The sequence below is a fragment of the Bactrocera latifrons genome, unplaced genomic scaffold, assembly GCF_001853355.1.
Source record: "Bactrocera latifrons isolate USDA-ARS-PBARC rearing strain unplaced genomic scaffold, ASM185335v1 scaffold_116, whole genome shotgun sequence".
Taxonomy (NCBI): Eukaryota; Metazoa; Arthropoda; class Insecta; order Diptera; family Tephritidae; genus Bactrocera; species Bactrocera latifrons.
The window spans coordinates 249,698-263,326 of record NW_017534586.1 but is presented as its reverse complement, the minus strand read 5'-3'; the positions used below and the strand labels follow the sequence as shown (position 1 = coordinate 263,326).

Genomic DNA, 13,629 nt, shown 5'->3' with positions numbered 1-13,629 from the left:
GTAGCAAGTATTTAATACTTATATGAATAAAAATATATTTATTTATGTAATAATTAATATATGTATATGTATGTATACTTATATACTTTAGGTGGTGCAATGTGCAATAAACTGCAGTGCATTTCATTTGAAAAAAGTTAACATTCTCCAGCCGTGCGTCCAGTTATAAATGTATATATATGTATATATATAATATTGCGAATACATATAAATTACTTTTGTTATTTAAAATATTTGTTAATGCTTTACAAACATTTCTGCAAGTCTTTACTTGTATGTGAGTGCTGTTTKGTGTGTGACAAGTGATCTGAGGCCTACACAAACTCAAATCAAATCAACTAAAAATTAAAAATAAACGGTGTGCATTATTTATAATACTTTAACAATGAAATTAGTTAAAAGAGCTTGTTATAAWGTTAAGTTAATCTAAAAAACCGTTATTTTGCAAGCCTCAGGCATAACCTCTATATTGCGTGCATGTGAGTGTGTATGTGTACTAAGTATGCATTTGTTTATGGTTATTACGATAACAATATATTTTTTAAACGTGCGAATTTTAAGTCAATTAGTGATTTCTTTTTTCTTTTCATTTAAATAACTTTGTTCTTAAATTTTAATAAAACATTGCTTAATTCAAGTTAAATACATCGATTTAGAATCTTAAGTACACACGCGAGTACTTAAAGAGAATTGGAATTATTTTGCTTACAATCAATATGGTTTTACACATCTAGATGTGTATAAGAGACAGGTACACACGCGAGTACTTAAAGAGAATTGGAATTATTTTGCTTACAATCAATATGGTTTCAACAAGTATTATTAAAAATGTAACACGCATTACAACAATATATGTGTATGTTATGTAGAATCGAAATGCCTTAACAAATTGCATATTCAAATTTTGCTCACAAACTTTTCCTCAGAAACAGCGCAAAATAAGTGTTTTATGTAAATGGACTCAAAACTTAATACTACTACACAATATAATAACAAAAATACAAAAAAAAAATTACTACTTAAAATTATACAAAATATATCCGAATTCACAAAATGCCGTTATTTCAAAAATTATTCAAAAAATCGAAATACATAATGTCGAACAACAATACATTTTTTGAAGCCCGCTTATTTTCTATATTAGTATTTACATGGCCCGTGCGGCAAGTTTTGTTAGTTCGAGAATGCAACTCTGTTTGTATGTATATAACTATTTTGGTTTACAAATCTATTTTAGGCGCTTGAGTGTAYCAGAAGTTGTGGATCGCATGCTACTACTCCACGTTTTTGCTTTCCGTGTGTTTGTTGGTGTAAATATGATAATGTTAAATTAAGATTTAATCTAGGWTTTAATAGGCGCTTGTTGAATAGTTTAAAAAATATTAAGTTTTTGCAAAAAAACTTCGATCAGATTCATTTCACTCTTAGCAGCAAAAGGGGGCGTGGAATTAACCGTTGCGTTAATTCAGGTTTCCCTCTTTTGCCTCTTTGGTTGTTAATTGCTGTTGTGATTGCTCGGCGATGGCAAATCATTGTGATTGGTGTGATTCTCATTGGATTTCCAAGACAACAACTTGTTCAGCAACATGTCCATGTAGGGATTGCTGCCCAGACGTGCGACCTGCAGGTGGTAGTAAGAAGAATTAGTAAATAATGCTAATGGAATTAAGTTTAGAACGGTAGAATGCGTATAATACTGTAAAATGTGTAACACAATAAACTTCAATTTTCTTATCTAACCTCAAAATTTTCAATATACAATTACCTCGGCTCTCGCTTCCGTGTCGAGCGATTCCAATACTTCACGCGTATATTGAAAGCTACCCAACTTCTCGAGCAAACCAATGCAGTATTTCTTAACCTCTATGTCCTGAGTGCGTTGACGCAGAATATCTATTTTAAAAATTAATTTTAAATTTCACTATAAGTATGATTTTTTTCTAATTTAATAATGAGCAAGAACTCACGCAAAACCTGCTTATCATGTTTCTGCGARCGTACAGCATGTATAACGGGAAAACCGAATTTCCCCTCGGTCAAGTCCTCAGCGAAGCTTTTATTTTGTGTATACTATATATTTTCACAAATAAATTAAAATTAAATTTAATAAACAACGCTAATTTACACACCTCCTTCAAGCTGAGATTGCAATAGTCATCGCGTATCTGAAAATACARGCCCAGTATGGCGGTCAGCTTGGTGAAGTCCTCCTTATTCTCGCTGAACAGTTGCATCAAACGTATGGCAAGCATGAATAGACCACCCGTTTTGCGTATGGTCATTAGCTTGTAATCCGATTCGGATGGACAAGTGAAGTTATCGCGCCAATAAATCTCCATGCCCTGACCACGATGCAGCTCCAACAGTTGTTCCGTGTAGACATTGGTAGCCTGCCGAAGAGAGATTGTTTTTAGGTTAAATAATGAAATTAAAAATTAAGAAAAAAAATTCATACCTCTGGATGTCCCAACTGTTGCACCTTTTGTAGCGACAGGAAGAGCACATAATTCGCCGCATTGATGGTGCTGGGCACTCCGTAAATCGAATGCGCTACGGGAACACCTCTGCGAAGTATTGAATTGTCTTCAATATCATCAATTCTGTAAGAATTAAGTAAATATGCGTGACGAACAACATTCAATGGCATTCAATGCTTGAGTGTGTTAATTCTGTTACTCAGGGAGGTTTAGAATGGAAAGCGCGCAAAAAGTGTGGTTAGGTTTGTGTGTGCAAGTTTGCTTGCAAAGTGTGTATATGTTAATTCAGTGATATTGGATACATAAAATCAAATCAATTAGAATTCTGCCGCTACAACATCAACAACAACATGAAAACAAACTAAAACAATAATAATAATTAATTATAATTGACAGCTTACCAAAAATTGTAAAAAAAATAAAACTTTCTACGTTTATTTGACAAGCAAGCGCCAATTCTTTCTGTGTGTGACAGCAAAAAAGAAAGATAATTGAAATCTGACCGACATAATAATGCGRCAAATGAAATGTGTCATAAAAGGAATGCAGCAGCTACTTAAGTAATTAAAATAAATCACATTGCTGCATTGTGCACGGAAATAATGGCAAAAAAGTACTAAAAATAAAGAATTAAAAGTAAAAAGTGAAAAAGAAAGTTGCTGAAGAGACATTCATATTTTTTTTTTTATATATAATGACAAAGCAAAATATAAATGGGTGCATTTGCACAGTGCCGTAAAGTGTAATGAGGTTTTCCAACTGAATATCTGTACATACATACATTCATTTAAATTTAAATAGCCGTATCACTCACCAACCATTACACAAAGTGCTAAGGATGGCTATATTTCAATGTGCGTGCGTGTATGTGTGTGTGTTTCATTAAGGATTCAACAATTTTATCCTGCTTTATTTGCATTCACTCAATGTCAAGTTGTTTTTGTAAGCGCACTATCAAAGCGAATGAGAATAATACTAAATTTAAAATTCACACTTGCAGCTGATCTATGTATGTATGTATATACATACATATCTGTGTAGGTATGTGTTTGTTGCAACAACTCTGCCTTTCATGCCGACAACGTCATACTTTTGCTATTGTAAGATTTGTGCTTTTGTTTTGTCTTTTGWCTACGAGGCAAAATTGGTGTTAACTTAGGAGTACACTAGTTACAAAGTAACCACTTTTGACTAATTAGGAAAGTAAAACCGTTGAAACCCTATTTTTATGTCAACGAAGGTATTTTTCATATTGAAATTTTTTAGATTCGCTTGACCCCTTAGCCTATATACAGGACCTCCGAAAATGTCTGTGCGTGAGGAAGATATAACTAAGGAGGTCATATGAAATTTTCATTGTATCGATCGATTTCAAAGAAATTTGCCTCACCGAGCTTAAAAACAGTATTCTAATATTTCCATATCATCTAAACTAATCGAGATGCATATAGGATTAATTGGTTGGTTGACGTTTTGCACCTTAAAATATTTCCTTCACTTTGATTCTTGCCGCAAGACTATAAAATAGTTGGTTGAACCCGAATTTAGCCCTTCCTTACTCGTTTTTCTTTTATATTTTTATACAACATTATCAATAGTTATACATATGTATATATATATATATATCTTGAGATATTGCTTTGAACTCTTTGGTATAGTCGGTGTGACTATAGGCATCATTGCTTCCTGCTCAACCAGCAACACATACACATTTCCGCCCGCCATCTTGCACACATCTGCATTGTCGCTGCAAAGACATTGCCGATTCACTTCGCAAACTACTATGAGCTAATATTAGATGTTCTGGAAGCTAGCAAACACTTGTGTGCGAATGCCGGTAGCGACGGTGGAACATGTTGTCGGCGACAGTGACAGCTGGTTAACAAGCCAGMCAGTTAGTCAGGCGGAGCAYAAGACAGAAGAAGCTTGCGTAATTGTGTKTGTGTGCTGTTTGCTCAGCGGGCTTAGTAGAAAGGTAGAAGCGAAAAAACAGATTGATAATAGACAGCTTTTAAGCCGGATTAAGGACATTTTTTGTTTGGATTGCAGTAAGGATGGGATATATGATATATACATACATACATGCATGTGCTGGTATAGACAGGAAGGGTATTTAGAATACAAACTTTTAAGTTTAGTTAGATTTTAAATGATATTTTGCTGATGATCCAAAGATCGACTAATAAATTCCTTTACTTTTTTTAATTTTTAATTTTTTCCTAAAAACTTTATTATATTTTTCTCTAATTTTTTTCCTCCAAATTTTATTTTTTTTTTTTAATTTTTTTTAATTTTAGTTAGTCCCTTGAAATTTTAATTTTTCCTTACACATTTTTTCTGAAAAAGTTTAATTTTTATTAACTGTAGTAAATTTTTCCTAAATTTCCTAATTTTTCCCTTTTTGACGAATCAATATGACCATGGAATATACTTTTATACTTTTKYTTTTTTTTTGTTATATTATTTTAATAATTTTAAATTTTTTATTTCTAATTTTTCATAAGAATTTTATTTTTATTTTATGTTATTGAATTTTATTTTATTTTTCCTTTAAATTAATTTTTTTGTTTTTTAGGCGAATTAAAAAGTAACGAATGAACACACAAGAACTTTTTYAGTAACTACTAATTTTGAAAACATTACTCCTTATCATATATCGTAATTTATGTTTTCATGGTCATCACCCAATCGCCTTCTAAAGCATACTAAATGTGGACACGTGTGTATGTGTGTGTAGGCTATTCACTTGGCTGSCAAACAATGGATGAGTCATAAATGCCAGAAAAGATTTTTTAACAATAGAAAGAAATAAAGATGGGCTGCACAAGAAAAAGGCTGACTTAAAAGCTATGCAATTGAATTGTCACCAATGAATGTGATTTGTTTGTTTTTTTTTTTTTTTTTTGCTTATAGTGGCTATTACATGCCATTGTAGAAATGTCTATACATGTACATACATATGTATGTATGTATGGAAATGTGCATGAACATGAATGCCAATTGATGAATTTTTCTGTGAAATTAAACGTTAAGGAAAAAMGTGTGTGTATGTGTGCTCGAGCAAGTATTGTGGGACATTTAYATGCATTTCTGTTTAATTTTTGAGCGCAATCGAATTCTAAATTATTTTAAGTACCATTTATCGGGTCTTTACTGTACATAAATATACTTTTACATGTGCATTTCTGCTAAAGAGCAAAAACCTTACACAATGTGAAATTAAATATATAAAATTAAAAAAATATATTAATAAAAAAAACAGAATTGCAACAAAGAAACCGTAGCGTGTTAATTTACTGTCTGCGAAGGTTGTCAAATATGCTCTGACAATAAGTCAAGCTTACATATATAGTTCTCTAGAAAGTACTAGTCATCATATTTATACCTATATAAATGTTTAATGCACAGTTAATCTTAATATAAACAAATAATTAAACGACAAATACATACAAACATGCTAATGCAAGTTATAATTTTATTTTTCTATATTTTTTTTTTTACTGAAACGTCATTTTCATATGCCAGGCACACAATACCTTAACTGTCGAAACAAGTCATCAAATGGAACCTGTCCAAATCCTTCATACAATACTATACATATATTCATCCCTATAAACATAAATTGTACATACCTACAATAATACATGTCACATAGCCAGCACATAACAACAAAATATGAATTTCATTAAGTGAGCATAACTGGCAGATCAATGAAATCATTGACGAAGGGAGCTCGGCCGGCTGCAGACAAAGAATTAAAATTGAAATGCGTTGCGTAAGGCCTCAACAAGTCATTAAGGGCGATAGATGCATGTACATTTCAATGCAAGCATTATTTATCGTGCGCACATACCCACTAGGAAATTGTAGGCAGGTGCCACAAGCGTAACCACTTCGATACGGCGCCAATCGGCCACAAAACGTTGCCCCCGGCTGGYATTCACTGTCCGCGCGAACCGTGACGCTCGATGGATTTAACGAGATTAGAATTATGCGAGCGAACACTGCGCCWCCGTAGATATAAGATWAAATTCCGGGCTGTCGACTATARTCAACGCGTGGCGATACGCGCTCATGTCATGGTCGTCGACTATAGTCGGCGCTCGGCTTTGTGGTGTTATCTGTGGTCGCCGACTATATTCGTCCATCGTACCGAATTGTTAATTTATTTGCTAAGGGTTCTGTTGTTGTTYTTGTAGCGAGCAACTAACTCCTGTTTYGAAGAAAGTGCAAATCAACTGTCATCTAAACCGAGAATAGCGTTCTCTTAATAATCAGTGCTGGTTATTCAGACCAACAAACTCTTCTAGAAATTCTTGAATTCTTTCGGACTGYCTAGCTCTTGCATTATGCTCGCAARCTCTATTTTATGGCTTTACAATAACAATAATGAACTCCAAACTACTCCAATAGCATATTGTAGCTTGACTGCCTGCAATTTTCCTTCAAGGAACAATTGTATTGAATTTTTAAACTCTTACATATACGCGCCTGCTTGTTACCAGCTGGCGGGTGAAGCTAGTTTTTCTTTATTATTTATATGGCATTTTTGTAGYAATGGAGCTCAGTAACCACATGTTGGAGCCATACACGAACAAATGCAGACGCCTATCATATTTTATAGCTTTAATTGTTGTCGCCACTACTGCTATGAGGCGCATACTTCATTCAGTTTGACGAGGAGATATATTTGAACGTTATACACACACACATAAAAGTGTACAATTATTTGTTACAGCTTCCGCAACTTCGTTTTTATTGTTCCTACTAGGAGCAGTAGTACGTACATATGCATTCAACCAGTAGCGAGTGTCGCACTTTCAGAACGATGACTCTTGGTTGAGAGTATTTGCATATTGTTTTACAGACAAATATTGATGTTTTTGTGCAAAATATTTAAAGTACAGAGCAAATAAATAAATAATTGGAAATATGTGTCGACACCCATCAAGAATCTACATGTATTACAAGATCAGATATTTATAAATTTAAATACATTGGAAAATATTTAAAAAAAAATTACTGTTTTTTATATACACAATAAAATTAAAAAAAATTAAATAAATAAAGAATAATTAATTTGTATCAATGATACATATATAAATACTCATTTATGTATGTACAAGCATTAATCATGGCAGATTCCTGCAAATGCCCGAGACTCGCGTCAATTGATTATTGACAAATAAAGACATGCATGTACATCAATTCAAACAAACAGACAATCATTCCCAGAATCACAGTTAAGCAATTCCTTTTAAGCATGAAACCATACCTATAATATAAAAAAATTGAATTAGGTATGTGAGCTGCATGAAAAATTCGCGGCATCTTTCAACACTGAAAAGTCAGCAGGATTTCTTAGAAATTCATTAATTTGGATTTAAATTTAAATAATAAACATACATATGTATACAACCAAAATGGAAAACAACGCACACAAAACGYAATGTAAACAATTAGAAGACGCAGTGTGAAACGAAATTAACCAGCCGCCAAGTTCAAAAGCAGCGTATAAACAAAGGAAATTATAGCTGCTAAAAATAAACAACATATTAGACAAAAAATCATTATTTTTGCACATACACAAAAAATATATTTTTTACACACATTCACATATGTACATATACTGGAGTTTGTGCGGCGCCGCTAATCACACATATTGGTGATACCACTCACTCACACCTGCAGCGTAAACAATGACATGCTTATAATTTAGTGGGTTAGGATGCTAGGGCCAACTAATGAGGCTATTATCCAAACCGCTTAAATATGACACATACACTAAATTAGTAAGAGTGTATGTTTTGTATGCTAAAGTTCAGCATTTCACATGCATTAAAAATACACATAAATACTCACAATAAACTGGAATTGTGCAGCATTTGCACTATTTCGCCAATCTGGTGTAATTTCTCAGCCGGAATATTTAGCCAATGATTGAATGCCAAGGCCAATTCAGAGCGAAATTGTTTGCCTGGTATCTGTTGTATGTAGGCGAAAGGCTGCAACAGAATCTGCATAGGAGATAACAAAAAAACAAGCGGAAGATCCATGTAAGCGTAGGCGATTTAAATTTACGCAAACGCACAACAAATGAATAATATATGTAAGTTATCCGAAAGTGGTGCGTAAAAGGTCAAAGTTAATGAATGAAAACTTAATGTATCACCTCATCCTGTTCTTTTTGCGCTGATGGATCACGCGTTTTCGCGAGTATAGAGCACAATTCTTCCATGTTATTCATGACTGGCATTTATGAACGATGAAATAACTTAAATAAGTACACTGATTTAGCGAGTGTTAAGAACACTTAATTTTTACACGACTGATCGACTTGTCAGACAACACTTGTCTGCTTGGAACAGATTGTAGACCGAAGAAAATAATGCAAAGAAATATATGGAGTAAAAGTGATTCTTTGACAAGCAAATTACATGCGATGTAAACAAACACAGTTTGAGAGTCACTAGTATAAATTTGACAATTGCTAGGAAAGTAGAGTTGCCGTAATCTAGTGTTTTTTGTTTATTCTTTTTTTTTCATTTGACTTTTGCTCAATAAAACAATTTTGTACCCAAATACTAAAACAATATTTAAAAGATAAACTTATTTCAAAATTCGGGAGTGAACAAATCATAAAAAATACATTAGAGCAATACAATTAGCGTTTTCACAATACACAAACGTTTTTTTATAAAATTATAAAAAAAATGAAACCGGCAGCACTTGTATTTGCAACGTGTCAAAATATATTTGTTGTCAATTATTGTTTTGCTGTCATTTTTTTGCTGAAAAGTGCAGATTTTTTCTAATTTGTGTATTGCAATTAAATAAATTGAAATAAAATATAGTTAAAAGTAACACAATACAATGGCTGCGTCACAACCCGTACGTACAAACTGGCATCCGAACAAAAAGCATACTGATGTTGAACGGTAAACAAATGCTAATATTACACATGCTAAACGCCACCTGACTTTAGAATTGCTTTCACATTCCAGTTGGATTTGCATATATCCCGCATATATAAATAGTAAAAAGACRCGTCAAGAAGGACGTCGTCTACCAAAAGACATATGTGTTGAAAATCCAACCTATGCGGAAATACGTGATGTCCTATCGGTGACCAATTTGCGCGTCGCTGTGGAAAACAAGCAGTACTCCAGGGAGCGCAGCAGGGTAAATTAACTTTTAGATAACGATAATAAACAAATATCTACTTATACTTATTTATTTGTGCTACAAGGAACTACAAATGCGTGGTCGCATACGCGTTCAAATGCGCAATGACGATGGCACGCCATGCAATCCCGATTTGGGCAGCCGCGAAGATGTGATGCGTTATGTATCAACAAGAATACCGCAACTAAAAACGCGTCAAGGCAAATCTGGTGATCATCAACAGCACGTACAAGCGCAACAGTCAGCCGGYGGCAAAAAGGGCAAGGGCAAGAGGCGTTAAAAAGGGAAGAAGTGTTGTTCATACAAATKTCAACACATTTTGTTTTGGTGTTTCTCATTCAGTGTTCAATAATAGAAAAAAATAKAAATTGTGCATGAGAAAGCTCCAGCGGTGACAAGTAATTTTGCATTTTTTGTTTTATTTACAATTTGTTATTGAAACTTCTTTTTTATGAATAAAATATAAGAACAATTAAATGTGCTTTTGTTCAAATATGTGTATTGAACTTTTCTTAATGCATTTTTGTTTAAGTTTTTTAAGAACCTTTCGGAAGTTGTGTTCAGATATTTGCACTTTTTTTTTTTTTTTGTTGAAATATCACAGAAACGTGACATTGCATCTTGTTTGGTTTCTTTACGTGTAAGTACCTTATATTTAAATATGCATATATATTCTTGAACACGATTGTATGAAAAGTATCGCATTTTTGTCGCTATCTTCACCTTGTAAGAACAGTTTGTTAGTGTCAATAACGAGTGTGGCTCGAATGTTGTAARCGTTTCACTGATTTTTGCTTGGGTATACAATTTTCTGCAATATTTTATAACTTATAATTAATATTTTAATTATATGTACATATATGATAAAGGAAAGTATTGTCTATAGCAAACTTAAGTGATTCTTTTGCTTAAGGCTTATAGGCAATACATAAGCCTATTTGCATTTGAAAATTCAGAATTTAAAGTGTTAAAAAAAAAACGCTCAAACTGCACACAGTCACAAAACGAGCGCTAGGATATTGAAATCAATTGTAGTGGTAGGATATAAAAGATCAGTCGASATTCATAGCTTAAGATCACGAAGAACTAAAAGTTTCGAATTTTTCTTATGTCTACTTAAGCCATTTAAACTTAAGGCCAACGATATGTGAATTCCACAAATAAATCAAATTGCTGTATCGACAAATTCTCCAACACTCCGTCGAGCGAAGCCAAAAGCGTATTCAAAGCAGAACGCTTAGTTCGATTCAGACAGCATTGAGAAGACAACACGAAAACAGAAAATAAACAATAATATTTATTAATATGAAAATTGCGAAATTCATAAACATTGAGTACACATGACGTGAAAAATATAATTGACGAACATGCAATTGGCCAAAACAAAACGATTGTGAACGCGATATAAAATCAATTAATTGCATTGCAGCAACATTGAGTAGACAAAAAACCATCGAGTGCAACACAAACGCTCGGACGTTCAACAAAAAGCTAAAAAAAAAAAAAGAAATTTGAATAACGGTTCATTCGTTTTTGTCGTTTTTTGTAATATAGCAACTGTCGCGACAATGTCCAACAGCTGTTTTTGGCTTTACACGCTAGGTTTGYTGCTAGTTTGGTTGATTGTCATCGCAACAGCCGCGCCGCGCGAACAGAAATCCACAAAACTTGTAAAATATTGGGGTAAGAGTCCTGCGCAGGAGCAACGCTTAGAGAGCAGCTGCAAGTCTTTGTGCGAACAATGCGGCTGCCTGGGTTTCTATTGCGGAGAGCAGTGTCTGTGTGAGTATGACAAGCGTTTAAGTAATCGCGGAGATAGCGCCAGACGTAACGGCACAAAAGTCAACACACGCTCGGAGGGGGAGTGCATTGCGGCAATGCAGAATAAGGCGCGCAAACAAAGCCTGCCTTTCGACGTACTCATACAAGGACCAAGTAGCGAGCGTTTCATACGTACCGCCATGAAATACGAAATGGATAAGGCACGCACTGCGGCCATGCTMACGCATGCACCCCTCAAGCGCTCCACCATCGCTATTTATCAGCCATATATGCCTGCGAAGGATAAACCAAGCAGATCGATGGAAKCGCGTAATCGTCGCTCTACGGATCAGCTGGATTGGTTTAGTGATTTCGCGAATACCTTAGTGCGTCCTGCGCCACTACGCAAAGCTGTTGACGCTGGTGGCAATAAGAAACGTGAAACGCAGCGCGATGAAGATGATTCTGCACCYGAGAAACCCAATTCATGGTTCAGCGATCATCCCAATCGTTTGTTACGGCCAGCGCCTATTTTCCGTCGACATAAATYCCAGCAAGAGATGAGTGAAGAGTTGGARGATAAGCCGCATAACTCGGAGGAAACTGCGATACCACGCGTTGGACACCTAATAAAGAATACCATTAGAAATATACAGGAATCHGAATTCGGTGAAAACTTACGTGCCGGACTGCGTGATAGCAGCGATCTCTTGCAGAACACGTTTCAAGGCAGCAATTTAGAACTGATTCCCAAACGTTTTCGYAACGACTTCGTTGAGGTGTTCGATACGTGGCTGAAGAGTCAACAAGTCACCGAACCAAGTGTGGAGGTATCTCCGGTGCCGCCGCGCACATCGCCACATATCTTCCTGCCTTGGTTCCGTCCTGTTCGTTTCCTGCAACACGTGCAACAGGCGCTTAACTGAGTCGGAACCTCTTTAACACTAGAGCCCTTCATATATTTAGTATATCACTTTTATTTATTGAAATATTTCGAAGATTTCGACAGGCTTACGCTTTTAATATTTACTTATATTCGTGAATATCTGTACGAACTTCTAGATATATTTGTATTCCTAATAATATGTACTGACGCACTTTGTACCGTTATTACTTTTAATAAAGCCATCACATCTCYGAAATGTAAACATGAAGTTCAGATACATGTAGCCTACGGTGGCTTAAGTGYTTTCTTCTCGCTGTGCCGCGTTTTCAGCATATAAATTTTCCAGGAGTGATAAATATTTCTTAGCATTCGGGTTTAATAAATAGTTCTCATTTCACATTTTAAGAATAAAGTTCACAGAGCTCGAGTATGAGTATTCAAACAGGTTAGTGCTTTGAACATAGCTTTAACCAAGGTTTATAGATCTTTTCAGTCCCTTTAAACAGAATTTTGTCGAAATAACAGTAGCTCTAGTTCTGTGCTCTTCACTCCAAGAGTGGCACTAATATACATAGCACTACGTCGATTGTAAAGAAAGTGTCTCTTTTGAAAGTGTTTCTATAGAAAAATCACATGCARCAACTTAAATACTAGAAAGTGTTGTTGGATCGGCTAAAAAAAAGGTGGTTTACATAAATAACCGGTTTACCTCATTAAAATCACCTGGAGATTCGGGTTTATTCTTGCAATACTATTTTTTTTACTATCATCCAGGTATATGTAGGTCTCGAAGACATGCGTTAGTACCTGGGATATCTTTACCAAATTCCATTGTCCATCATCATCGGATTTTCAGAAATAAATAATTAAGTTTTGTCAACGATGACTTCTTGCAATCGSTCAAGGGCATGATCATGATCGAGAAAACATGTTCCGAGATATGATCCAAATCCAATGTTCAACATCACTCAATGCTACGAATGGATTAGTAGGAGAGGATTGTTGAAAATTATTCTAACATTGCGCGGTAGCTCGAAAAGTGGTAATGATTCCTGCGAGGTCAGGGGCGAATTCAGAGTAGAATTTYGGGGGTCACCTTAAAAGTTGTCAGCAATACCCTTTTCTTTATAATCACGAATTTTTTGAATAATGAAATGTTACTATAAGAAGTAATATCGTACAGCTCATCGTTCCATCGACTGCGGTATTCGCCGTTGCCAATGCGCACACGACTATTAAACTTCCACAAGACCTTTCTATCGAAGACTCCTAAGGCCCACTCATCACATGATGTCATTGCCATATAGCAGGACCAGAATA

The 13,629-nt window shown here is 34.8% G+C and overlaps 3 protein-coding genes across 4 annotated transcripts; 2 read left to right on the top strand and 1 right to left on the bottom strand.

Annotated features, from left to right (window-relative positions):
• Positions 1-757: 757 nt before the first annotated feature.
• On the bottom strand, positions 758-8,905 carry LOC108977024 (geranylgeranyl pyrophosphate synthase). Of its 2 annotated transcripts, none has more exons than XM_018946520.1 (7): positions 8,650-8,905; positions 8,340-8,494; positions 2,456-2,600; positions 2,130-2,390; positions 1,968-2,070; positions 1,766-1,893; positions 758-1,621 (listed from the first exon to the last, which is right to left on the bottom strand). In XM_018946520.1, exons 1-7 carry the CDS (start codon positions 8,731-8,733, stop codon positions 1,496-1,498), a joined length of 1,002 nt encoding a protein of 333 aa, XP_018802065.1. In that variant the 5' UTR covers positions 8,734-8,905; the 3' UTR covers positions 758-1,495. The 2 variants fall into 2 exon arrangements, with proteins under 2 accessions (XP_018802065.1, XP_018802072.1); XM_018946527.1 differs by having other exon boundaries at positions 2,456-2,564.
• Positions 8,906-9,239: 334 nt separating this feature from the next.
• On the top strand, positions 9,240-10,159 carry LOC108977054 (signal recognition particle 19 kDa protein). The gene is made up of 3 exons (XM_018946550.1): positions 9,240-9,415; positions 9,482-9,659; positions 9,727-10,159. The coding sequence occupies exons 1-3, from the start codon at positions 9,351-9,353 to the stop codon at positions 9,940-9,942; spliced, it is 459 nt and encodes a 152-aa protein (XP_018802095.1). The 5' UTR covers positions 9,240-9,350; the 3' UTR covers positions 9,943-10,159.
• Positions 10,160-10,710: 551 nt separating this feature from the next.
• Positions 10,711-12,545, top strand: LOC108977017. The gene has a single exon (XM_018946512.1). The coding sequence runs from the start codon at positions 11,231-11,233 to the stop codon at positions 12,347-12,349; it is 1,119 nt and encodes a 372-aa protein (XP_018802057.1). The 5' UTR covers positions 10,711-11,230; the 3' UTR covers positions 12,350-12,545.
• Positions 12,546-13,629: the final 1,084 nt, after the last annotated feature.